Source organism: Corythoichthys intestinalis, chromosome 6 (genome assembly GCF_030265065.1).
Source record: "Corythoichthys intestinalis isolate RoL2023-P3 chromosome 6, ASM3026506v1, whole genome shotgun sequence".
Classification (NCBI taxonomy): Eukaryota; Metazoa; Chordata; class Actinopteri; order Syngnathiformes; family Syngnathidae; genus Corythoichthys; species Corythoichthys intestinalis.
Genome location: NC_080400.1, coordinates 21,039,306 through 21,066,523, shown reverse-complemented (window position 1 = coordinate 21,066,523; position 27,218 = coordinate 21,039,306). Strand labels below are relative to the sequence as shown.

General features: G+C 38.6%; 1 protein-coding gene across 1 annotated transcript in view; it reads right to left on the bottom strand.

Annotated features, from left to right (window-relative positions):
• Positions 1-414: 414 nt before the first annotated feature.
• Positions 415-27,218, bottom strand: part of drd2a (dopamine receptor D2a) — a 129,660-nt gene continuing 102,856 nt past the window's right edge. Inside the window, exons 4-8 of the mRNA XM_057839580.1 lie at positions 20,986-21,122; positions 14,307-14,515; positions 8,649-8,735; positions 6,519-6,900; positions 415-1,931 (exon numbers count right to left, since the gene is read on the bottom strand). Of these exons, the coding sequence (XP_057695563.1) occupies positions 1,735-1,931; positions 6,519-6,900; positions 8,649-8,735; positions 14,307-14,515; positions 20,986-21,122 (1,012 nt within the window). The 3' untranslated portion in view covers positions 415-1,734. The remainder of the gene's footprint in view (positions 1,932-6,518; positions 6,901-8,648; positions 8,736-14,306; positions 14,516-20,985; positions 21,123-27,218) is intronic.

Below are 27,218 nucleotides of genomic sequence, written 5' to 3'. Positions count from 1 at the left end.
ATTGCCAAAGGCAGAACGCGAACGTGGCCATAGCTATTAAGAGTTATTCAGATAACTATAGCATAAAGAACATGCTAACAAGTTTACCAAACCATGAGTGTCGCTCCAAAACACCAAAATAACATGTGAAATGATATCATAATGTGTTAATAATTTCACACATAAGTCACTCCTGAATATAAGTCGCACCCCCAGCCAAAATATGAAAAAAAAAAAGCGCGACTTATAGTCCGAAAAATACAGTAAATGTGTGCAAATGTAAAGCGCTTTGGGCATTGTAACCATGTAGATAAATGCGCTACATAAGTACTGTCCATTTACCACTTAATATGATTTTTTTTTCTAACTAAAAAAAAAAAAAAATCTTTTCTGACTGGACATTTAAATGTTGATCCTGCAGTGGTAAAAGTTTTGATATATTGTTTACAATATGTTTGTAAATATGTTAAATTCTTATTTAAATGTTTTACAATCATTGTAACAGAACTCAAAGCAACAACGAGAAAATAAAAATCATGCATGATTGTAAGACTGAATTTTATGGCATCATCTTTTAGTTGCCGTCTGCTTGAAATCATTTTGAGGAAAAAATTGTGTCATATATCTAACCACTTCCCACCTTGCTTGTTTGTCTGTCTCCTTGTCTCCTCGATGGGATTTCTGATGACAGGAAAAATGGAAATCCACAAAAAGGAGCAAAGCTGTAAAATAACACCACTGAAAAGACACACATCTGTAGAGAATGCGATTCAACACGCCTGGCATGTCATTGGCAAAGTCATTATTTGAGTGCTGAGGACCCAATAGTTTCTAGAAAACGGCATCAGTGAAAGCTGTTTTGAGAACACTGCTGAATGATGTCAGTCTAATTTCATGTTGTAACTGTATCCATGAATCAAATGGTGGTGATCAAATTGCACTTGACAGTGTGTCATCATTTATTGGACATCTTTTTGTCTTTTTAACTTCAACATATACGGTTAATGAGAAGCCGAGTGGAGAAACAGTGTAGCATGCATCACATTTTCATCGCAGGCATATATTATAAACACAGTAAACATTAAGAAAAAAATATTTACAGCAAATTAATAGAACAAAAACAAATGAAATCTGACTTTCCAATTTATAAAATTGCAATCATGTGGGTATTAGCAAAGCCACATTTACAGCAAGTACCATAAAGTCTTTCGCCATTAATATACATTCCAATAAGAATTCCAGAATATAGAGCTCACATATCTTATTGAACACTGAAATTAACACTGATTTCATATATATATATATATATATATATACGGCATATATGAACGCTAAATATATACGCCATATATATACTGTATATATGTGTTTATATAAGTTTTGCAATTTTAGAAACAAGAAATACACACAGTAAAAAGCAGTTTCTATGTGTGCAGTGTATACAGTCCACAGTGACAAGCACAATGTTTTTCTTTTTTTGAACAAGGTACAGTTGACTTTGCCAAACAAGCCATTGTTACAGACATTTCTTGTTTTACATTCAGAGTATCAGAGGTGGGGGCGGGGGGATGCCTCCTCAAACAATTCATATGAAGGAACCTCTGAAGAAAAAAAAAAAGCGTCCTGTTCATTTCACAAGCTCCCTGACTTAGAAAATCAAATCTCAATTACCCCCTGTGGTGCGTTTTCCTTTCCAGGATGAGGTATTTGTCCGTTGACACGCTTGTGGTTATCCTTTAGTCTAAAATAGAGTTTTTAGCAATGCAAAATCTTCATGAAAGCCTTTCGGAACTCCACGTTAAAGGTGGTGTAAATGATGGGATTTACGGCGCTATTGACGTAACCCAGCCACGTAAAGGCATTGTACATCTCTGCAGGAACCTTGCATTGTGTGCAGTGGGTGTTCAAGATGTGTGTAATGAAAAACGGCAGCCAGCATATGATGAAGACACCTGAGGAAAGAAGAGAAAATGGGTATTTTGAATGACAAGTTTGTGAATGTGGAGGCAGTTGGTCCCTCGCTGACATGCCATGTGAGACGTTCAGTCCTTCGTCAATGCATCACCGCCTCCATAGTAGGCCTGAACGATATTGGAAAAACTATTGCTGTGATTTTTGGGGGGATTTGAGATATATTGCGATATTTACAACAACAACAAAAAAATATAATATTGCAACCTTTCGCCACATTTCAGGCTTCAAACATACAGATATAAAATTTTAATTTTTTTGTCAAGAATCAACAAGTGGGACACAATCGTGAAGTGGAACAAAATTTATTGGATAATTTAAACTTTTTTAACAAATAAAAAACTGAAAAGTGGGGCGTGCAATATTATTCGGCCCCCTTGCGTTAATACTTTGTAGCGCCACCTTTTGCTCCAATTACAGCTGCAAGTCGCTTGGGGTATGTTTCTATCAGTTTTGCACATCGAGAGACTGACATTCTTGCCCATTCTTCCTTGCAAAACAGCTCGAGCTCAGTGAGGTTGGATGGAGAGTGTTTGTGAACAGCAGTCTTCAGCTCTTTCCACAGATTCTCGATTGGATTCAGGTCTGGACTTTGACTTAGCCATTCTAACACCTGGATACGTTTATTTTTGAACCATTCCATTGTAGATTTGGCTTTATGTTTTGGATCATTGTCCTTTTGGAAGATAAATCTCCGTCCCAGTCTCAGGTCTTGTGCAGATACCAACAGGTTTTCTTCCAGAATGTTCCTGTATTTGGCTGCATCCATCTTCCCGTCAATTTTAACCATCTTCCCTGTCCCTGCTGAAGAAAAGCAGGCCCAAACCATGATGCTGCCACCACCATGTTTGACAGTGGGGATGGTGTGTTCAGGGTGATGAGCTGTGTTGCTTTTACGCCAAACATATCGTTTTGCATTGTGGCCAAAAAGTTCAATTTTGGTTTCATCTGACCAGAGCACCTTCTTCCACATGTTTGGTGTGTCTCCCAGGTGGCTTGTGGCAAACTTTAAACGAGACTTTTTTATGGATATCTTTGAGAAATGGCTTTCTTCTTGCCACTCTTCCATAAAGGCCAGATTTGTGCAGTGTACGACTGATTGTTGTCCTATAGACAGACTGTCCCACCTCAGCTGTAGATCTCTGCAGTTCATCCAGAGTGATCATGGGCCTCTTGGCTGGATCTCTGATCAGTTTTCTCCTTGTTTGAGAAGAAAGTTTGGAAGGACGGCCGGGTCTTGGTAGATTTGCAGTGGTCTGATGCTCCTTCCATTTCAATATGATGGCTTGCACAGTGCTCCTTGAGATGTTTAAAGCTTGGGAAATCTTTTTGTATCCAAATCCGGCTTTAAACTTCTCCACAACAGTATCTCGGACCTGCCTGGTGTGTTCCTTGGTTTTCATAATGCTCTCTGCACTTTAAACAGAACCCTGAGACTATCAAAGAGCAGGTGCATTTATACGGAGACTTGATTACACACAGGTGGATTCTATTTATCATCATCGGTCATTTAGGACAACATTGGATCATTCAGAGATCCTCACTGAACTTCTGGAGTGAGTTTGCTGCACTGAAAGTAAGGGGGCCGAATAATATTGCACGCCCCACTTTTCAGTTTTTTATCTGTTAAAAAAGTTTAAATTATCCAATAAATGTTGTTCCACTTCACGATTGTGTCCCACTTGTTGTTGATTCTTGACAAAAAAATTAAATTTCATATCTTTATGTTTGAAGCCTGAAATGTGGCGAAAGGTTGCAAGATTCAAGGGGGCCGAATACTTCTGCAAGGCACTGTATATTAAGCCTGAACGATATATCGTTTAAACATCGCCATCGGTGAGCAAAAATCCCAGAACCACACGGGGGGGACCTAGTGAATGACCTAGAGAGAGCTGGGACCACAGTAACAAAGGCTACTATCAGTAACACAATGCACAGCCAGAGATTCAAATCCTGCACTGCCAGACTTGTCCCCCTAATAAAGAAAGTACACGTCCAGGCCCGTCTGCGGTTCGCTAGAGAGCATTTGGATGATCCAGAAGAGGGCTGGGAGAATGTGTTTTGGTCAGATGAAACCAAAATAGAAGTTTTTGGTAGAAACACAGGTTCTCGTGTTTGGAGGAGAAAGAATACTGAATTGCATCCGAAGAACACCATACCCACTGTGAAGCATGGGGTTGGAAATGTCATGCTTTGGGCCTGTTTTTCTGCAAAGGGATCAGGACGACTAATCTGTGCAAAGGAAAGGGGCCATGTATCGAGAGATTTTGAGTGGAAATCTTCCATCAGCAAGGGCATTGAAGATGACGTGGCTGGGTCTTTCAGCATGACAATGATCCCAAACACACAGCCAGGGCAACAAAGGAGTGGCTTCGTACAAGCATTTCAAAGTCCTGGAGTGGCCTAGCCAGTCTCCAGATCTCAACCCCATAGAAAATCTGGAGGGCGTTGAAAGTCTGTGTTTCCCAACGACAGCCCCAAAACATCACTGCTCTAGAGGAAATTTGCATGGAGGAATGGGCCAAAATACCAGCAACAGTGTGTGAAAAGCTTGTGAAGTAAAAACGTTTGGCCTCCGTTATGGACAACAAAGGTTACATAACAAAGTAACCTAGAACTTTTGGTTTCGACCAAATACTTATTTTCCACCATGATTTGCAAATAAATTCTTTAAAAATCAAACAATGTGATTTTCTGTTTTTTTTCCACAGTCTGTCTATCATGGTTGAGGTTTACTCATGTTGACAATTACAGGCCTCTCCAATATTTTCAAGTGGGAGAACTTGCAAAATTAGTGGTTGACAAAAATACTTATTTGCCCCACTGTATATTGCCCCAGTTTCCCTAAACTTGTGCAGTTACTACCCATGTTGGTCATGTCAGCTTTGTTTCATAGCAATCGTAGTTGTCTAGATATTATCCTACATTTGGAGTGCTTTGTGCTTGAACTTTTGATCCTAGTTATCTAGGCTTTTTCCGCTGTTTAGAGTGTTTTATGTTTGTACTTTTCATCTTTTTTGGAGTGCTTTGTGTTTGAATTTTTAAACGTAGTTGTCTTGACTTATTTCTCCGTTTGGAGCGTTTTAGTTTTGTACTTTTCCTCATCCCTGCATGCCAGCGTAAGAACTTTAGTTTTCCTGATAAAACTGTTTCCAAATCTCCGCAGCTGAGTCCGCCTCGTTACCTCAGCCTGACAAAAATAATCAAATGACTACGTATTCTTTATTTATTTCAACAGGGACAATTCCTATTAATCAACATGTCATTTCGCAAGTCCATGTAAATGAGCTAGAGTTAACTGATTTCATCATGATGATGTGTCACAGTGTGCCTGTAATGCAAAAAAAAAAAAAAAAAAAAAAGAAGCTGTACCAGGAATGTGTTTAACTTCTAGTGAAAAATATACCATCACTAGGCATGTGTTTTGACGGTATGATAACCTTAAGCCAAAGTATCACGGTTTCACGGTAATGCATTTACAGCTCTAAAATGTGTTTGAGATACCTGGGTTAAAAAAAGAAAAAAAAAAATCCATTGAAATGGATTTTTCAAAACAGATGAGCAAACTGTAACATAAGTATAATGTTAATTTAAAATACGTTTAAAAGAATAACTCTATTATTTCATAAAACACACGTGTGTATGACTCGTATCATGTTTACATTTTACACACACTCTCTCAAGACAGACAGTTGCAAGAGAGAAAAAAAACCCCACCACCGCTAGACACACTTATCACGTTGGAGTAGCTGGCGGGAAACGTTCATGACATTGTTCACTAACCTTTAAATTTGTATAATTGCGAAATCATATTGGATGTATTATATTGCCCCTCCAGCTCTAAGCCGCAGCTGTATGTAACTTTTCTGTAGCCGAAGTATTCCCATACCAGAAAAATTGTTGTCTTTGATAGGGAAAAAAATTTAGGAGTTTCACCTCCTCCAGCCATCGTGTAGCATAGCTGACTCACTAACACTAAGCACCAACCGGTAGGAGAGGGTTGAGCCTTACAGCTGCAAGCAAGATTTCTCCATGTATTATTGGGACCTAAAAAAAATAACATACCTCAGGGAAGGTATGACGGAAAATTTCTGCGGTTTTGAAACCTTGACGTTTCGTGATCCTTCCATACGTTCCATGTTAATGCCCTTCTCCCTGTTTGCAGGTTGCACGGATGCGAAGGGGACTGGTCTCCTCAGAGGTGAGGATAACTGGCAACACTTGTGGCCCATTTGTAGAGCCCCTTTAAGCGCAGGCCAAACACAAACCAGAAGATTCCAGCACAAACACTGAGAAGCCTCACTCCTGAGAAGACTACGTTTCCCGAATTCTCTTTTTGTAGCGCGTTTTCCCCTTTAGGGTGTATTTTATTTTGACACCTTTTGCTTTTTGAGTAAAACCTTAACCATCTCTGCAACTGGGTCCTTGGCATTTCCTGATCGTCGCACAACACACGGTACACCTTAAAACCGGTAATCAGCACATGTCTAGTCATCACACTTTGAAAATGATGCAATTATCGAATCAAATGAAACTGTTGAACACCTAAAGTAAGTGACTAAACTTACCGAGGACTATGGCTAACATTTGTGTGGCCTTCTTCTCCTTCTGCTGGGAGATCTTCCTCTTACTCATATTTTTCAAAGAAGTCTGCGTTTTGCCGTTGGGCAACGCCTGCGTCTGAAAGACTTTGGCCACCTTTTGCGTTGGCTCCTCCAGGGCATCCTTGCCGGGATCTCCGTTCTTTTCCACTCTCTGGCACTCTTGAGGAGGTGTCGGAGGCGTGGAGGGAGGGCTAGCGTTAGCCTTGGCGGGCATCAACTGCTGGTTGCTGGTGGCCGGAGTGTTTCCCAGGGCGCATTGTGGCTTCTGCTTATGGCTGCTGCTTCCGCTGTTGAGCTCATCCAGCTCCAGATGCTCACCCTTGTTGGCGACATCTTTAATAAATATCTGAAAGGTTTCAAGAGTGGCAAAAATATGGAGACTGATCATTGTTGTTAAAAGGTCACCCAAGCTTTAATGTCTTCAAGAAAGTCATTTTTCCTCTTATTAACCCTTTAACACCGAACATGTTGGCAGCGACGAGTTTACGCATATCGTCTTTGAAGCTTCGTCACGCTGTAATTACGTCACCCACGTGCCGCTGGTTGGTCTCGTTTGAAAATGCGGAAGTTGATGTTCACACCAGTTTTTATTTGAAGTCAATCGGCCAAGAAAAACGGGAGATAATGTCATTTGAGTTTTATAGTTTTATTGCACTCATAAATATGCATTAAAATGCTGCATGGACCATGTATCCATCTCCATATTTCCATCATTTCTTGTCCTTTTTCAAAACCGAAAGCAGCACAAAAGACTACTTATTCCAAGAGCCGTTGTGATGTCAAGAAGGACGAACCGAATGTGATCTTTTTTAATACATTTCCAAGCGAGGCGCCAACTATTGAAAGGGAGGCATGCGAAGCAAGCAACGGCCGGTTGGTTTGAGCGAGCGACTTTGAAACGTGCAGAATTAATCTAAAACTACATTTAGCGCGAGCTAATGCATTATTTCATTAACTCAAGGAAGAAGATGAGCTTTATTGGGTCGCATGCCTGAAACATTTGAATTGAACTGATCTACTTGTCAGTATTTTTTAAAATACTTTTTTTCAATGTTATATATATTTTTTCTTCACTATAATCTTTTCAATTTTTATGTAGATGTCTGTTCGAGAAGCTTGATTGCATGTACGTATATACTTTTGTTAAGGTGGTGGGTACAACACCTAACTTCACAAAGAGATATCCTCCAAACCCTTTTGTGTTGGATGATATGTATAATTTTTTTTCTCACTATTTTGCACAGTATATAGCCTGTTTTGACCATCGTATGTGTAAAGGCCAAAAACGCCTATGACCATACCTGCTGTTTGTGTTGAATTGTCAAACATAAAACTATTCAATCTTATTTTTTTCTATTGAATGTTTATCCTAACAAGTTGAATAAATATTATCAAGCTTCAAAACGGTTGGTCGAGCATGTTTGGTTGTCAAAGGGACATCAACATTACAAATTTTGAAAAAAGATTTTGGGATTTTTTTGTCTTTTTGAGTCCAAAATGTGGATTATAATTGGTCAGTGAAGAAAACAACAGTTTAGACATGAAGTTCAAAGTGTCCTGAAAAAGGGGACCCAACTTGGCCATTGTAAACATTTTTTTCTTTGAAATATAAAGGCAACATCAAATGCATGCAAATTCGGTCAAAATAGGCTTAGGTGTTAAAGGGTTAATGGGACTCTTATAAGCATAACACGACAGTGAAAATTTAAAACGCCAACCAAGACTACAGCAAAAGCAGTGTCCCTAGAATAGAACCCTGTGGTACCCCATAGGACAGCATACGAGCTGCCTCTGAAAGGATTGAAGTCCAGACAGAGGCTCAGTGTGATAAAGATTTTTCTACTGCTTGTCACAAACTATGGAATTACCTTTTATTGCATATTAAACAAGCAAACATTGACAGCAGTAACTGCCCATGAATATGGCCTATTAATTCAAAATGATAAATCCATTCAGATTATTGTGCCTATCCCTAGTTGAAGACAGTGAACAGTATGTCACCTAACAGGTGACATATGCCTAAATATCTCATTGAGTCCATCACTTTCACTCTCCATCACACACGAGAAAAAGAAGAGCGTAAGAGGCACGCACCACCTTCTTCTTGTTGGCAGGGAAACTCCCGTTGGACTTAACAATCACCGTGCACAGCCTCACGTCCTCTGGATGAGTGCACTTATCCTGCAATTTGGAGGAGAAAATATAAGAAGAAAGAAAGATGTGTCAAGCATGCAGCGTGTACAATGTCAGCTGAAAAGTGACAAAAGGGGGCTGTCGTGGCAGAGATACGGCAGCTAGGAAGGTCAAAGCGGAAAACATGAGCGTTGGCACGGCAAGACAACTCAGTGAGAATGTGATCTGCTGCTGAAAGTCAGCCCATTAACTTGACAGCATCATAAAATAGACACTGGGGTTATTTGACTGCAGACAAACAAGTGCAGCCAGTCAGCCAGTAGCAGTATTGAAGTGTGATTAGTCTGCTCTATAATGATTATTTTCTCATCATAATCATCATCTCCTCATTTGTCAATATGCTACCATGTAATGGCTTCACAGGCTATTGGATTATATAGCAATAAAGAACCATACAAAACTATTTTTTTGGCGATTACATGCACACTCACACAAAAGACTTTGCTTTTGAATTTTAGACTGACTGCTTAAGCAGGTACACACATTAACAGTGTTGGGCACGTTACTTTAAAAAAATAATTAGTTATAGATACTCCTTCCAAAAAGTAACTGAGTTAGAAACTGAATTACTCTATAGTAAAAGTAACTAGTTACCAGGGAAAGTAACTATTTCCGTTACTTTAAAAAGAAGTTGTTGTATGTCAAAGAATTTGAAATTTTCGGAGCAGTATTCAAGTCAGTTGAATAGAACAGACAGGTAGTTGTGTTATAAAACCTTGTAATATTTATTGCACCTCACCAGCAACAGATTTATCCTACACTTGAAGTGCAACAAAAATAAAGTTTTGAATTGCTTACCACAGATGTCAACAAAAGCTTTGCCCCGGGACATAAATTACGCTTTACATACATGTTCTTTCCTTTAATTTCGACCAACTTGAAATAGTGTTTATATCTCCACCTCGTAAAGGACAAATTTTCCTCTGAATGCTCTGCCATCATATCCCTCTGCATCTGTTTTGCGTGTGTCAGGTTTGTGTGGGAAATCACCGGCTCTGAAGTTTGTTTATAAAACAAACAAACAAACAAAAAAACTTTATTAACAACAAATACACGTGCTCCATTAGGCTTGAGCTTTTACGTCACAGAATGGGGGCTCACGTGAGATTTGACAACAACGCAGCCATATTGGAAGCAGGTCTGGCTCGCGGGACATTAAACTTTAACTTACCAGTTTGATAAAGAGACAAGCTTGTTACCAAGGCGAAGAACAGATATGTGATCAAACTTAAGGATGTGAACAATGTTGACCGTCACGAGCAAGCCGAAGACAAATGGAGTAAAGATGTCAACGGGCTTCCACAATTACGCGAAACGGACATTCTGCTGTATTTATTGTTTGGTGTATGTTACTAAACTCATCAGAGATTCTGAAATTACAAATCGCTACAAAGCTATGAACAGTTTTGCTGCGGATGGGTGCAGGACCTGCACATTATGACCGTATCAAACGGCAACTCCATCGTTCTTGCAAAGGTAGGCTATGTGTGTTTACTTTTTTCATTGCAATGAACCTGAACGCACCCCAAGTCTTGGATGACAAATAAACAGAGCAGAGTAGACTCGCTACGGCTGGTTGTTTCTTCAATTTACTCAAAGTAAGTAACGCACCGCTTTTGACCGTCAGTAACGGTAACGGCATTGTAACGGCGGAAAAAATTAGTTAGATTACCCCGTTACTGAAAAAAATAACGGCGTTATTACCAACACTGCACATTAATAATGAGCCAAAAAAGTGTTTTGCTCAAAGTCAGTAAAGGACCATTATTGGGTGTCGCGGAAAGTTTATACTGAGTAATTATGCTTTAGTATGAGGTGTGTTAGGAGCTCGGAAAAAGGTTCGGGCTTACATGATTAAACCTGGTCAGTATTTACGCTTATAAATCATTGTGTGTGTGGCAAACACTGAGTTTGAACAAACTACAAAATCTGTGATTAGGATGTGTCCCCAATGAAGAGGCAATTAGGATGAGGGGTAACATACAGTCACATGAAAAAAATTAGGACACCCTATTAAATATTCAATCCTTTATTAAGAAATGCTTACATATCCATGTCAGATCTTGGTTTTCCATGTCACTGGATAAGAAAGTGATTTAATTGTGGGTAATCAACAATAATTAAAATTGTTTTACTCATTGAACCAAATATATCAACAAAAATGCATATTCTAACTGAGGAAAAAGTTAGGACACCCTACCACCTGATAGCTAGTGTTACCCCTTTGGCTGAAATAACTTCAGTGAGACCCTTTTTGTAGTCATCTACCAGTCTTTGCCATCGGTCTGAAGAAAGTTTGCCCACGCCTCAAAGCAGAATACTTTGAACAGTGAGATGTTTGAGGGGTTTCTTGCATATACAGCCCGTTTCAAGTCACCCCACTGCATCTCAATGGGATTAAGATCTGGACTTTGACTCTGCCACTCCAGGACTTTCCGTTTCTTTTCAACCAGTTCCGTGGGTGATTTACTGGTACGTTTTGGGTCATTGTCATGTTGGAGGGTCCAGTTTCGCTTCATTTTTAATCTTTCAATCTTCAGTCTGGCCTTCATATTCTTCTTGGAGAGCAAAGATTTTCTCCTTGCACACCTCCCATGAATGTTAAATTTATGTCGTCTCTTTCTGATGGTACAGGCATGCATTTTCACATCAACAGTAGCAAGAGCCTGCTGTAGGTCACGTAATGATCTTTTAGGATTTTTGGAGACTTTTTTTAGCATCTTGCGGTCTGCTCTCGGGGCAAACTTGCTTGGACGGCCAGACCTGGGCATTTTGGCAGTTATTTTGAATACCCTCTACTTGTAGACTATTTTCCGGACAGTGTAATGGCGGATTTTATATTCTTTTGAGATCTTTCGAAATCCCTTAACAGACTCATAAGCGTTTTCTCTCACTTTAACAGTCAGTCACTGTTGAAAGTATTCTGTGTTGAGGAGTGGGGCAAATTTTCCTCAGACCGATGTCAAAAACTGGTACAAGGCTACAAAAAGTGTCTCACTGAAGTTATTTCAGCTAAAAGGGGTAACATTAGCTATTAGGTGGTAGGGTGTCCAAACTTTTTCCCGTAATAGAATATGCATTTTTGTTGATATATTTGGTTTAATGAGTAAAACAATGTTATTTTTTGTTGTTTACCTTCAATTAAATCACTTTCTTTTCTAGAGATAAAGAAAAACAAGATCGGACATTGATATATGAACGTTTCTCAATAAAGAACTGACTATTCAATGGGGTGTCCTAATTTTTTCACATGACTGTATTATTTGTAAAATAATGGGTTGAGTGGTCATAAATTGAACTCCAGTGGGGGGTATACTGTTACTTGAGAAAAATAGGACTCAAGGAGAAATAGGCTGTAGTTAGTAAGATTAATAAAATTACTGTAGAGACAAAATAGCTGCAAGCCATTAATGTTTTTTTTCTGTACAGAGAACAAAAGGCTCTGACAAATATGAATAATTCTATGACTAATGGCAAATATGACTAATTCTATATAATTTAAATGTAATCTGATTGTAATTAACTTGGACAGGTGGACTCTATATATAATTTCCCCCCCATAAAATGAACTGGAGCTCTGCCACCCAACAACTTAATTCTGAGTGCTATTGATACACAAAACTCAATGACAAGAAACCGAGAACTCCAGCAGCTCTGAATTTTAGACAAATACAGATGATTGGTAACTTATACAGTGGGGCAAATAAGTATTTAGCCAACCACTAATTGTGCAAGTTCTCCCACTTGAAAATATTAGAGAGGCCTGTAATTGTCAACATGGGTAAACCTCAACCATGAGAGACAGAATGTGGAAAACCCCCCCAGAAAATCACATCGTTTGATTTTTAAAGAATTTATTTGCAAATCATGGTGGAAAATAAGTATTTGGTCAATACCAAAAGTTCATCTCAATACTTTGTTATGTACCCTTTGTTGGCAATAACGGAGGCCAAACATTTTCTGTAACTCTTCACAAGCTTTTCACACACTGTTGCTAGTTTTTTGGCCCATTCCTCTATGCAGATCCCCTCTAGAGCAGTGATGTTTTGGGGCTGTGGTTGAGCAACACGGACTTTCAACTCCCTCCACAGATTTTCTATGGGGTTGAGATCTGGAGACTGGCTAGGCCACTCCAGGACCTCGAAATGCTTCTAACGAAGCCACTCCTTTGTTGCCCTGGCTGTGTGTTTGGGATCACTGTCATGCTGAAAGACCCAGTCACGTCTCATCTTCAATGTCCTTGCTGATGGAAGGAGATTTTCACTCAAAATCTCTCGATACATGGCCTCATTCATTCTTTCCTTTACACAGTCCTGGTCCCTCTGAAGAAAATCAGCCCCAAACCATGATGTTTCCACCCCCATGCTTCACAGTGGGTATGGTGTTCTTTGGATGCAATTCAGTATTCTTTCGCCTCCAAATACTAGAACCTGTGTTTCTACCAAAAAGTTCTATTTTGGTTTCATCTGACCATAACACATTCTCCCAGTCCTCTTCTGGATCATCCAAATGCTCTCTAGCAAACCACAGACGGGCCTGGACGTGTAGTGGCTTCAGCAGGGGGACACGTCTGGCAGTGCAGGATTTGAGTCCCTGGCGGCCCATTGTGTTACTGATAGTAGCCTTTGTTACTGTGGTCCCAGCTCTCTGTAGGTCATTCACTAGGTCCCCCCGTGTGGTTGTGGGATTTTTGCTCACCATTCTTGATATCATTTTGATGCCACTGGGTGAGATCTTGCATGGAGCCCCAGATCGAGGGAGATTATCAGTGGTCTTGTATGTCTTCCATTTTCTGATAATTGCTCCGACAGTTGATTTCCTTTACCTATTGCAGATTCAGTCTTCCCAGCCTGGAGCAGGTGTACAATTTTGCCTCTGGTGTTCTTCAACAGCTCTTTGGTCTTGGCCATAGTGGAATTTGGAGAGTGTGACTGACTGAGTTTGTGGACAGGTGTCTTTTATACTGATAATGAGTTAAAACAGGTGCCATTAATACAGATAACAAGCCTCATTAGACCTTATTAGAAGAAATTAGACCTCTTTGACAGTCAGAAATCTTGCTTGTTTGTAGTTGTCCAAATACTTATTTTCCACTCTAATTTGGAAATAAATTCTTTAAAAATCAAACAATGTTATTTTCTATTTTTTTTTTCCACATTCTGTCTCTCATGGTTGAGGTTTACCCGTTTTGACAATTACAGGCCTCTCTAATCTTTTCAAGTAGGAGAACTTGCACAATTGGTGGTTGACTAAATACTTATTTGCCCCACTGTAGCTTTCTCCCATTTTTACTAGTATATAAATGGGTCACTGTAAATACTTGTCACACGACTGCTGTGTTTTATTGGTCAAATGGAGTCAAACTTTGTGTTGGATTGGTGTGAAAGTGTGACAGGTATAGCAATAGGAGTATAAATACCTCTTGGTCAGTGAAAATAGAAAATCACTTTTATAAAGAAATAGACAGCAGGATGAACCTCAACAGGCTACTCTAATGAAACTCAACAGAATCGAAGTTCCAAAAGTGTCAAGCAACTGTATACACAGACTGAAGCCCACCTTGAGAGAAGTGGCCACATCAGGGACGTTGGCCTGACACATGCGCTGCTTGGGTTTAGTGTTTACACGCTTCCTGCGCTTCCTCAGTACCACGTAGATTTGCACGTAAACTAGCAGGGTGATGATGAAGGGAACGTAGAAGGACACGATGGAGGAGTACACCACAAAAGCTGGGTTAGCGATCACACACAGCGATGCTTCTCGCGTTGCTGTGGGAAGAAAAGAGAAAATTCAAAGCAGCACGTCCAAAAGAAGAAAGTTTTTTTTCAGCCTCTCTTAAAAATAATTGGATTTTCTTTTGGAGCTGTTGTCTAACCTAAAATTGATCAAATTCTCTTATTTCAGACACTCAACAGTACATATTTCTCAGATATCTGTAGTCCTCAGTTTAAGCAGAATAATTATCTTTTATATTTAATCAGAAAAGTACATTTGCTAACATCTACATTTGCTTTGGAAAACAACGATCAATATTTTCCTGTATTTTCTGACATGCTACAGACCAACAGCAGCTGGGGAAATAAATTGTAATGTAAACCAAATCTTTATCTGGTTATTCGCTTTGATTTAAAAAATGATTATTAGAACTAAATATAGAAATAATATTAGGGCTGTCAAAATTATTGAGTTATTGGGCGGTAATTAATTTTTTAAATTAATCACGTTAAAATATTTGACGCAATTAATGCACATGCCCCGCTCAAACAGATTAGAATGACAGCACAGTGCAATGTCCACTTGTTACTTGTGTTTTTTGGAGTTTTGTTGACCTCTGCTGGCGCTTGGTTGCGACTGATTTTATGGGCTTCAGCACCCATGAGCATTGTGTAATTATTGACATCAACAATGGCGGGCTACTAGTTTTATTTTTTGATTGAAAATTTTACATATTTTATTAAAACGAAAACATTAAGAGGGGTTTTAATATAAAATTTCTATAACTTGTAATAACATTTATCTTTTAAGAACTACAAGTCTTTCTATCCATGAATCACTTTAACAGAATGTTAATAATATTAATGCCATCATTTTGATTTATTGTTATAATAAACAAATACAGTACTTATGTACCATATGTTGAATGCATATATCCAGCTTGTGTCTTAAATATGGCATATTTTATAGATGATTTGAATTGCGATTAATTACAATTAATTAGTTTTTAAGCTGTAATTAACTCGATTAAAAATTTTAATCGTTTGACAGCCCTCATTAATATACAAAGTAAATATTCGATAGTGACAGCCCTCGACTTGATTAGCATTTCGTCCTTTATTCAAAAAAGTTTCTTTGGTGCATGACATGCTGTACCTTGAAATTGCATTCACTTTGGGCTTTTTTGAATCCAAGCACTTGATACATCATAAAATGTGACCTCAACTCACTGGGGGGTTATTTACACCAATTCTTTTATTACACGCTATTCCATTCGCTTGGAACATGACAATCCTTTTTATTCCCACCAGTTTAGGGACTTAAACAAGTGAATCATCGAGGTACCACTCTTGAAGGTCTTTACTTGGCAGACGCATTGATGAGAGTCCAAGGACACTATTTACTGTTTTAGCACTATCCACCCACCAATCAATTTTCGACACCATGTCTTCATTTGAGTTGTGGGTTAGCTGGAGACAATCCAGCTAGCTTTGGGTGAGACATATTCACATTATTCACCCTCAATCTCAAACCTCAATCTGAATGAAGGCTGTTTAAAATGTAAATGTATACAGAATACAATGATTTACACACCTTTTTCAATATATATTTTAGTCAAGTCAAGTCAAGATGGGTATATAATGTTCAAATTGATTAATGTTATTAATTTTTTCCCAATAGCGTTTCTTTGGTGCGCCGTCAAGCCAAAAACGTTTGACCAACAGACACCATTCATACACCAAAATAACCGGAATTGTAATGCAATACGGAGTGTCTTTTCTTTGGAAAAAAAATAGACCATTCGCCCATAAATGCGTGTTTCCTGGAAAAAAAACAAGCAAAACATACTAAAATTTCAAAATGCTGCTTCTCCTACAATGTTTGTCCAAATCACATTAACTATGCACAACGAAAATTCAGGACGCTAAGGGGCACAAAAGTTCTATGTAGTTTTTTGCAAAAAATTTACATTTCGGTCAAAATTTTGCTCAAAACATACCCATTCATTTCTAATGGCCAACATTTCCAATTCATTTCCAATGGCTCTGTTGGCCATTCATTTCAAGGGCACAAAAACCATTCACTCCTATTGATTTTCAACCCTTCGTCACCCTTTCATATTGTAAACATATCCTGCAATTTTGAAAGTAATTCCTTTATTTTTTTCTTGAGTTGAACACAACATACAGACAGACATAAGGAATCAAATACATAACCTCTGCCTTCTGTAGGTTTCACCAGCTGGCGAAATTAAAATAAATCCACTCGTAATATGTCTTTGTAGCACATTCAATTGAATATACAATAGTTTGAAAATGATGTGCAAATCATTGTAATGTTTTCATTTAATATTTCACACAACCCAAATTCATTGAAATTGGGGTTGTAATACAACGTGATTCATTTATATTGATTTATTTTTTTTGTGTAAATCTTTTTATTCACACTTTTTGGTCACAAGAAAATAATCCAATAACACCATGTTACAGAAAAAAAAAGTTTTCTCCTGGCTTGTAATCACTTTATTTGTGTTGCTTGGGTCCAAAATAAATTACAAAGTGCCACTAAAAAGGTAAAAGTCTGGTTTTCTTAAAATTAGAGGCTATATTCAAAATTTCCAATTTTACGTCCTAGTTATGCAGAAAATACTTAAATGTCATTTCTTCTTTGTGCCAGGTCAAACAAAGCCACTAAAATAAGGAGGAAAATGTACATATACTGTGTACAGTATGTATACAAGTATTAGAAAGTGCGACAGTAAAGAAAAGTGGAAAATAGAATTTCAAAGTTGTGACCACAAACCCAAACTTATTTGGCAACAAAAGTGTTTTTATTCGTCAATGCCACGAAACAAACTAGGAAATACCACTTAGAACCTAGGAACAAAATATCTGTTACATGGTGTAGTTCACAGCCAGAACAAAGGTTTGTCGTAAAAAAATATTCCCTATCCTTTTCATTGTCCAATTGATATGAGAGGAAAAAAATGAATAACATAATAATAATAATAGCAATTACCGGTAAATAGTATTTGCAGAAATTTCAAAGGAAAACAGAATTGTGCTTGTTTGTACAATGACCAATCTATTTTACACGAAGGATACATATTGTACTTACATCACTCTTACAAGACAGAATGTTTACCTTACTGGCCTCTGGTAAGAGGTTCTGCAGCATGCGGTGCAGGACCACGTTCACATATAGTTTTGTCCCTGGTAGTGCTGCAACTATTAATCGATTAGCTAGAGTAATTTGATTAAGAAAAAAAGTTTCGGATTAAATTTTGCTGCTTCGAGTATTTGTTTAGAGTGTCATTGTAATGTTCTTTTTTGAAAGTGCTTGCATTTAGTTTTATTGATTTGGGTGGGTACACTGCCCTGTAGTGCAACAGTGAATATGCAATAACTCATTTCATGGCCACTTGATGGCTGAATCCAGCTGCTCCCTGTTAAGACCAACATAAGGTAAGTTTTGGTTTGAGTATTCGCATTTAATGCTCTTTTGAAAGTGCAATCTTGGCAAGCCTTTGTTTTACCCCTCCTAAAATTTATCCTGCAACGCATTAAATGTTCTTAATTTGATTACTTGATTATTCAAACTAACTAGTTGATGGATTAATCGACTACTTAAATAACCGATAGCTGCAGCCCTAGTCCCTGGGGCCATTTTGACTGCTAAACTTCATACATAACATGTCTACCTAGCTTGCACATTGTAACATCTCTTTCTCTTTGCACTCTTTTACAGCATTCAGATAGTTTACATCATTTACCTATCACTGCATATTGAAATATTGTGCCTTGTTTGAACCTGGTACTAGCTTGCTCGTTTTTACTCCAATTGACAGATTTTTTAATTAACATTATTGTATTCTATTCTCAACACTGTGCGGCTCAAATGCAATGACATTTCGTTCTGTATTCACGTATGCATACAGAATGAAAAAACAAGTCAGTCTCTCTGTCGGTCTATCTATCTACAGCACAGGTGTCAAACCGATTCCAGGAAGGGCCTAGTGGGTGCAGGTTTGCTTTCCAACCAATGAAAAGGACACCTTTTCACCAATTAGATCTTTCACATGTGTAATCAGTTAAACTTTGTCAGGCGCTGCTTGTTTCAGCAGGAAGTTCATTGGTTAAACTCTCTGCGCGTTATCGGTTGGAACAAAATCCAGCACCCACTAGGCCCTTTCTGGAATCAGTTTGACACATGTGATCTACAGGATCTATCCATCCATCCTTAAGAGGAAGAAAAAAAACACATGTACAGTATATCACAAAAGTGAGTTCACCCCTCGCATTTCTGCAGATATTTAAGTATATCTTTTCATGGGACAACACTGACAAAATGACATTTTGACACAATGAAAAGTAGTCTGTGTGCAGCTTATATAATAGAGTTAATTTATTTTCCCCTCAAAATAATTCATTGTGTCAAAGTGTCATTTTGTCAGTGTTGTCCCATGAAAAGATATAGTTTAACTCATCTGCTCCCAAAGACGTATGAATATGTTCTATTTTTAATTGTTTCAGTGTCCCAAACCGGTTTACGTTTTTTTTTTTCATAAAAGACATCTCTGGGTCCTGATTCAACTGAGCTCCAAAGCACAAAGCTGAAAATCAATTTTAAAGCAATAAACTGGCCACTGGAGGGCAGTAGCGCATTTGGTAAGACCCGCAACCCGATTCAACAGCAACGAACGGCCGGGCAGCACGGTCGGAGCGCTGGCGGAATGATGCCAGGTGGCGGACAACCTAGGAGAACAACCGAGAGGAGGCCCGGGATGCCAGGCGCTGGAAGAACGAGCAGAACGACTGGGACCACCAGTGCAGCGGGTTCTGGGCTCAGAATGGCATTCTGTCAGGAACGCAGGCATGCAGGTGGTGTGGACCCAAATGCAGGGACACAAAAAACGCAGCAAGGCAGGTGGCGGTGATCTCAAAAAACGTTTTAATAATAACTAACAAAAACACAAAGTACAACCAACGAACTGGGGATCAAAAAGGCAATGTTCAAACAAAACTTACTTTAATCGGAGGGACTGGTACACGAGGGCTTGAACAAGACTTGACTTCAACATTGACAATGACGCAACACGGAGTGAAATGAAACTGGGAGCTTATATACACACACACAGAATGGGGGAACGAGACAACGAGGAACAGATGGGTGACACAGAAGGATGCATGTTGGTGGATACACTAGGAGCAGGCACAACAGGTGAACTCAATGGGCAATCACAGGAACACACTAGGAGGGAACCAACACAAAACCTAACAGAGGGAAAAGTTTACCAAGCTGACGCGGCGACAACAGTGTCATCTCCGCAACAACAGCGTCATCTCTCAGTTAGTCAAGTATAAATAAATTGTTACTTTGCTATCAAAAGCTCTATTTGTCTTGTTCTTTATGATATTTTGTAAAAGGAAAACATTATTCAGTTGTTTGCGATTTAACTACAGCAATAAATAGCTGTGTTGAAGTCAGTTATGTTTGAAATGTATGCATTTACAAAAAGCTCATTTTCTCAGTTTTTTCATCAGAAATTGGAAAATTGCTCAAACTAAGCTATTTTTTAATGCTGATTTCTAAGGAATGGAAAAAGAACTTACTTTTTTTCAGCTGAAAGAAGAGAGTCTAATCATGTTGAGTCATGTTTATATAGCAATAGAACAGAATTTTCTGTGGGCCTTGCAAAATCAGTCAAAATCCAGTAAAACGGCCGGGAGCGAAGGGCCTTGCTCTGGTGAAAATGGCTGGGAGTGAATGAGTAAATATCTGCAGAAATGCGAGGGGTATACTCATTTTTGTGATACACAGTATATCTATATTCAACAAAACACATCATTTCAACATTCAATAACACATTAATTAAGCATAGATATTGTGATGAACAAAATTCAGTGAAATGAAAACAAATTAAAAAGGGATGGAAGGGGGTGGCAGGGCATCTAATCGCTATCTGGGGAGATTATATACATCCAAATGTTCTTTGAAAGGCTGCCAGGTTTTACAGAAGATACTTACCATACTGAAAAGTGAAAGTCTCATGTTCTTAAGCCTATAATGAGTCAAAACCTCTTTAAGCCAACTATTATGTGATAGAGGCAGTTAGTCAACAATGTGATTTCTACAGTTCTCCTCTACTCTACAGTCACAATTTGTCATTTTCAACTTATGGGGGATGTTTAACTTCCAATCTCGATATGAATCCGTACAGACTTAGAATGAGAAGTGTGACGCGGCACATGTTGAAGGTCAGCGAAGCACAATTTTTTTTTCTAATTGCAGCTGAGTGATGTTTTTACAGGGAACGATTAACATAAACAAACAAACAAAAAATACAAGTCTGTACTTGATGGAAAATAACATCATTATCAAGTTTAACCCTCAAGGTTCAACAATTCGAAATGAATAAAATGCAAATCGAGAGTTAAATCACCATGCTAATGTTTGGCAGGAATTTTTTTTTTCTACTTTTCATTTTACAACAGGCTTAACTATGAACTGTGCTTTCTCTTACCTGTGTTATTGAGCCCAAAGAGGAGAGGGCAGGATATGGCGAAAGACAGCACCCACACCACAGATATCATGATAGTGACTCTTCTTCTAGAACTGTAGCGGGTATTGTACAGCATAGGCATTGCAACCGCTGTGTAACTATGAGGGGGGGGAAATAAAATTCAGTTTCAGTTTACATAAAACATATGATATTTAGATACAGTATAGAAGCTATACTAAAAGACAACGGTGACAAAAAAGTTTTACAATCCTTATGCGTACCCACTGCAAGTGGTAAATGGTCATCTTTTAGCCCACTTGTTCAAGCATTGCAGCTTGTCCGGGATCACTCTTTCATTCATGCACCATGGCCAGAAGGTTTTCTGTGTCTCATGTCTCTGTGTCATAACATGGAGGAGACACCTTCATACAGGCCAGATCAGTTTAAAGGGGGGCAATTTTTTTTTTAGCAGTGTTATTTTGTTGATCGCAAAGGCTAGGAATAAGTTGAATAGTGTAACAACATCCCTCAGGACATCTGACAACCATCCCCCTCTATCACAAGAACCAGATTAAGGTAAACAACGGTGTCTCTGAGCATCTTTACAAGAGGACTCATTCATAAAACTAAATGGCAAGATGGTTTGACTGATTAACTCAATGTTTTTATTAAAGATTTGCTGTGCACTGTGTAGAGAAAGTGGACGAGATTCCAGGAGACAGACTAGTATGACCTGTTGTTGATTGGTGTCATTGTGTTTATGGTTATCCTGATCTGATCACATGAACAAAAATTGAGGCTGATCACATGAAAAAGATGGCTTTTTCAGATTTTTCCTATTTTTTAAGGGGTCACAAATAGAGGTGTGTCATATGACAACATAAGTTGTCATGTGTCATAATATCTGCTGTGTAATATAACCCACATTCATTTAGATTATTTGGTGTGGGGTATTGGGATAAAGCACCTTTGACACTTGAAAAATAAATGCAGAGACGCAAACGCAACAACAGTCTCTTTCCACCAAAACTAATATGTATATGGCGGAAAACACAGACAAGGCTAAAAAAACAGTTTCTGCTCTTGCATCCCTTTTTAAAATAAACTGCTATATTTTAAGCCACAAGAACATTTTTGTTTGATAGAACAATATGTCTATATGCTGCCATAACAATTTCATGGTGCATTAAGCCCCCAAAACTATTTTTAATTTGTCTGTTTTACCCTGGAGACCTCAGTTTACACTGCGCAACCGCTTTTTTTTCAACCCAGCCATAAAAAGAACGTAAGTAATTATATTTATTATTTGAAATGTCTATCATTTATAGGTTACAATCATTAATTGATGTCTAATATTTAGTTAAAGGGAAAAAAAGACTTTTATAGGATTATTCACTCGCATATTTCAAACTTTTAAGCAAGTTACGTCACAATGAAAAAAATTGTGTCTGTAAATAGGTACGGATATCCACCTCATAACTATCGCTTTTCTCCCCGATATTTTAGATGATAAATAATGGATCCAAACAAAGAAAAATGGGGAAAAACAAAACTTTAAAAGGGTAAATATTTGAAAAATGAAATCTTGATCACTCCTTGATGTCTGTGATTTCTGCATTGTGACCCTTGTTATACTACCGTGTTTCACCCATAAAATCCCCACAAAGTCCGGCTGTGGCCATTCACATGATAAATAATGGATCCAAACAAAGAAAAATGGGGAAAAACAAAACTTTAAAAGGGTAAATATTTGAAAAATGAAATCTTGATCACTCCTTGATGTCTGCGATTTCTGCATTGTGACCCTTGTTATACTACCGTGTTTCACCCATAAAACCCCCACAAAGTCCGGCTGTGGCCATTCACATGATAAATAATGGATCCAAACAAAGAAAAATGGGGAAAAACAAAACTTTAAAACGGTAAATATTTGAAAAATGAAATCTCGATCACTCCTTGATGTCTGCGATTTCTGCATTGTGACCCTTGTTATACTACCGTGTTTCACCCATAAAATCCCCACAAAGTCCGGCTGTGGCCATTCACAGCTATGTCTTGACACTAGGTTTTATAGATCAATAGTTCACTAGATTTTATCAAGTAAATTTCCCCCCAAAGATGCGACTTATACTCCAGTGCGACTTATACAGTGGAGCAAATAAGTATTTAGTCAACCACTAATTGTGCAAGTTCTTCTACCTGAAATGGAAAGATTAGAGAGGCCTGTAATTGTCAACATGGGTAAACCTCAACCATGAGAGATAGAATGTGGGAAAAAAAACAGAATATTACATTGTTTGATTTTTAAAGAATGTATTTCCAAATTAGTGTGGAAAATAAGTATTTGGTATAAAAGTCCACAACTCAGTCAGCCACACTCCAAACTCCACTATGGCCAAGACCAAAGAGTTGTCGAAGGACACCAGAGACAAAATTATAGACCTGCACCAGGCTGGGAAGACTGAATATGCAATAGGTAAAACACTTGATGAAAAGAAATCAACCGTAGGAGCAATTATTAGAAAATGGAAGACATACGGGACCACTGATAATCTCCCTCGATCTGGGGCTCCATGCAAGATCTCACCCCGTGGCGTCAAAATGATAACAAGAACGGAGAGCAAAAATCCCAGAACCACACGGTGGGACCTAGTGAATGACCAAATGACAAAGGCTACTATCAGTAACACAATGCACCGCAAGGAACTCAAATCCTGCAGTGTCAGACGTGTCCCCCTGCTGAAGCCAGTACACGTCCAGGCCCGTCTGCGGTTCGCTAGAGAGCATTTGGATGATCCAGAAGAGGACTGGGAGAATATGTTATGGTCAGTTGAAACCAAAATAGAACTTTTGGGGAGAAACACAGGTTCTCGTGTTTGGAGGAGAAAGAAAACTGAATTGCGTCCGTGTTGACCCATGTTGACGATTACAGGCGTCTTTAATATCTTCAAGTGGGAGAACTTGCACAATTAGTGGTTGACTAAATACTTATTTGCCCCACTGTATGAAGTGTCTGTGTCATAAACCAATGTGAGTACTGACAGGATGTGAGTAGCACATACCTAGTACACACAAAAGCTAAACGTGCATGCGTTGATTTGTGACCTTTCCATAACAGTTTGGGTATGTGATGTGTTTCAGGATTTAAAAAAAAAAAACTTTTTTAAACAATACTTATTAATATTTGATAATGATCTACTAATACGAATAATAATGACTTTACTTTGAGTTATTTTGAGGGCACAATAAATTTACGCTGTTATAAAAGATAACACTGACTAGTTTTACTTGCGTAAGTCATATCTTCAGTGTTGTCCCATGAAAAGATATAATTAAATACCTGCAGAAATGTAATGTGTGTTTTCATACATGAAAGCGCTATTTAATAGCAGTTTAACACAACATCGTTTCTGCTTCCCGTTCAATACTTACTGTTCACATGCGCAACTCACATCTGTCGCCTGTCGTAAACGGTGCGCATGCGCGTTTCACCTGTGCATGCGACACTCACATCCTGTCGGTACTCACTTTGGGTTGCGACAAATCCGAAAGCTAAGATGATGAAATATGACAAAGCGTACATTGAGTTTGGCTTCACCTTTAATACAGTGGGAGAAAAGGAAAGACCAGTATGTTTGTTGTGTCTAAAAATGTCAATTTAGACGTCACTTAAAGACATTAGAACCCATTTACATTGATAAGCCGCTTGAATTTTGTCAGCGAAAACGTGCTGAATATTGCCAACAATCATCCCGCTGTGTAAGTGCTTTATCACTAAACCAGCGAGCACTGTTGGCATCATACAAGGTGGCACACCAAGTTGTTCAGTGCAAAAAAAAAAAAGAAACACACCATAGAAAAGGAGCTGATACTGCCTGCAGCATTAGACATGCTGGGCGATACGATTGTATTCAATTGTGTGACAAAACATATACTACACGTTCTGTGCTCTTAAAGCACAGAAGATAATTTGGAGAGTGTTTCTGCATTTAAAGTCATTTCAACAACAAAAAATACATCGTGAAGTTCCACAGAATGAACATTTGTATGTGCACACAGCTGCAGTGTGAACACAAGGAACAAATACATACTGGAGCCTGTAATGTGAGCCCCATCCAATTTGCTCCACTTTGATAAACAAGAACATGTTGATGGAGGCGCACGAAGAAGAAAACTATCCTTTCATGCATAAAATAGGACGCTGTCTCCAGCTGTTTAAGTGAACAACGCATTTCATCTTTGACTTTTTCTCTGGATGGATGTTAAGATGTTTTCAAGCAGGAGGAGGAGTGTCTCAGAAACTACCACAGTCATCCCCTTGAGAATCGGCAAGTGCACACCCAGCATATACGAGTCATATAAATAACATCTAAATGCAAATTGGGGTGTCACTTACCTTTGGCATACATACAGGCAGTCATTTCTAATACAAATGAAGATGTATCAGGTGATTATGTGGGATGATGTGATTTTCTTGACGAATGAGAGATTTATGTGTGTTCTAATTCAGTCCCATCAATAAGGTGTGAGAATTTGTTTTTTTTCTGTGCAGCCAAGCAGAACATTGTGTAAAATTAATTATGACAGGATTCTATATAATAAAAAGACATCTTTACACTCCATACACAACAAACACCTCATTTACAGGGTAAAATGGTTTCCAGGATTACATGATTATTTCCTGTAGGTTTTTTAACGAATGCCAAGAGGAACACGCGCATCAAAGACAGGCACAGCTCTCAAGGAAAATCAGTTTTCACACATCAATATTTTTTTAATGGCTTTTGATCTTTCCATCTCAAAATACTCATAAATAAAACCTTCGGGGTGAACTGTTTGTTTGTTTTTTTGGTTTGTTGTTTAAAGCCGTAGCTCTCATATGATAATTTACTCCCCTCCAACAAATAATTAGTTGCTCATCTGACCGCAACAACGGTTCTCGTCCGCATGTAAATTTCAACAGCTTCTAATTATCTCTGTTGTGTACTTTCCCTTGTAAATAGTTAACACGTCAAATCAGAATTCCAGCTACAACCATACCGTATTTTTCGGACTATAAGTCACACCTCAGTGTAAGTCGCACCAGCCATAAAATGCCCAACGAAGAGGAGAAAAACATATATCAGTCGCACCTGAGCTTAAGTCGCATCTTTGGGGGAAATTTACTTGATAAAATCCAACACATAGAACAGATATGTCATCATGAAAGGCAAGTTAAAATAAAAATACAATAGAGAACCACATGCTGAATAAGTGTATAAGTGTATGATGATGTTACATGATGCATGAACAACGAAACGCGAACGTGGCCGGTATGTTAACATAACATAGAGTAGGGCAAATAAGTATTTAGTCAACCACCAATTGTGCAAGTTCTCCTACTTGAAAAGATTAGAGAGGCCTGTAATTGTCAACATGGGTAAACCTCAACCATGAGAGACAGACTGTGGAAAAAAACATAAAATCACATTGTTTGATTTTTAAAGAATTTATTTCCAAATTACAGTGGAAAATAAGTATTTAGTCACCTACAAACAAGCAAGATCTCTGGCTGTCAAAGAGGTCTAACTTCTATTGAGGTCTAACGAGGCTCCACTCGTTACCTGTATTAATGGCACCTGTTTTAACTCATTATCGGTATAAAAGACACCTGTCCACCACCTCAGTCAGTCACACTCCAAACTCCACTATGGCAAAGACCAAAGACCTGTTGAAGGACACCAGAGACAAAATTGTAGACCTGCACCAGGCTAGGAAGACTGAATCTGTAATAGGTAAAACACTTGGTGTAAATAAATCAACTGTGGGAGCAATTATTAGAAAATGGAAAACATACAAGACCACTGATAGTCTCCCTCGATCTGGGGCTCCATGCAAGATCTCACCCCGTGGTGACAAAATGATAACAAGAACGGTGAGTAAAAATCCCAGAACCACACTGGGGGGACCTAGTCAATGACCTACAGAGAGCTGGGACCACAGTAACAAAGGCTACTCTCAGTAACACAATGTGCCGCCAGGGACTCAAATCCTGCACTGACAGACCTGTCCCCCTGCTGAAGAAACTACACGTCCAGGCCCGTCTGCGGTTCACTAAAGAGCATTTTGGATGATCCAGAAGAGAACTGGGAGAATGTGTTATGGTCAGATGAAACCAAAATTGAACTTTTTGGTAAAAGCACAGGTTCTCTTGTTTGGAGGAGAAAGAATACTGAATTCGCATCCGAAGAACACCATACCCACTGTGAAGCATG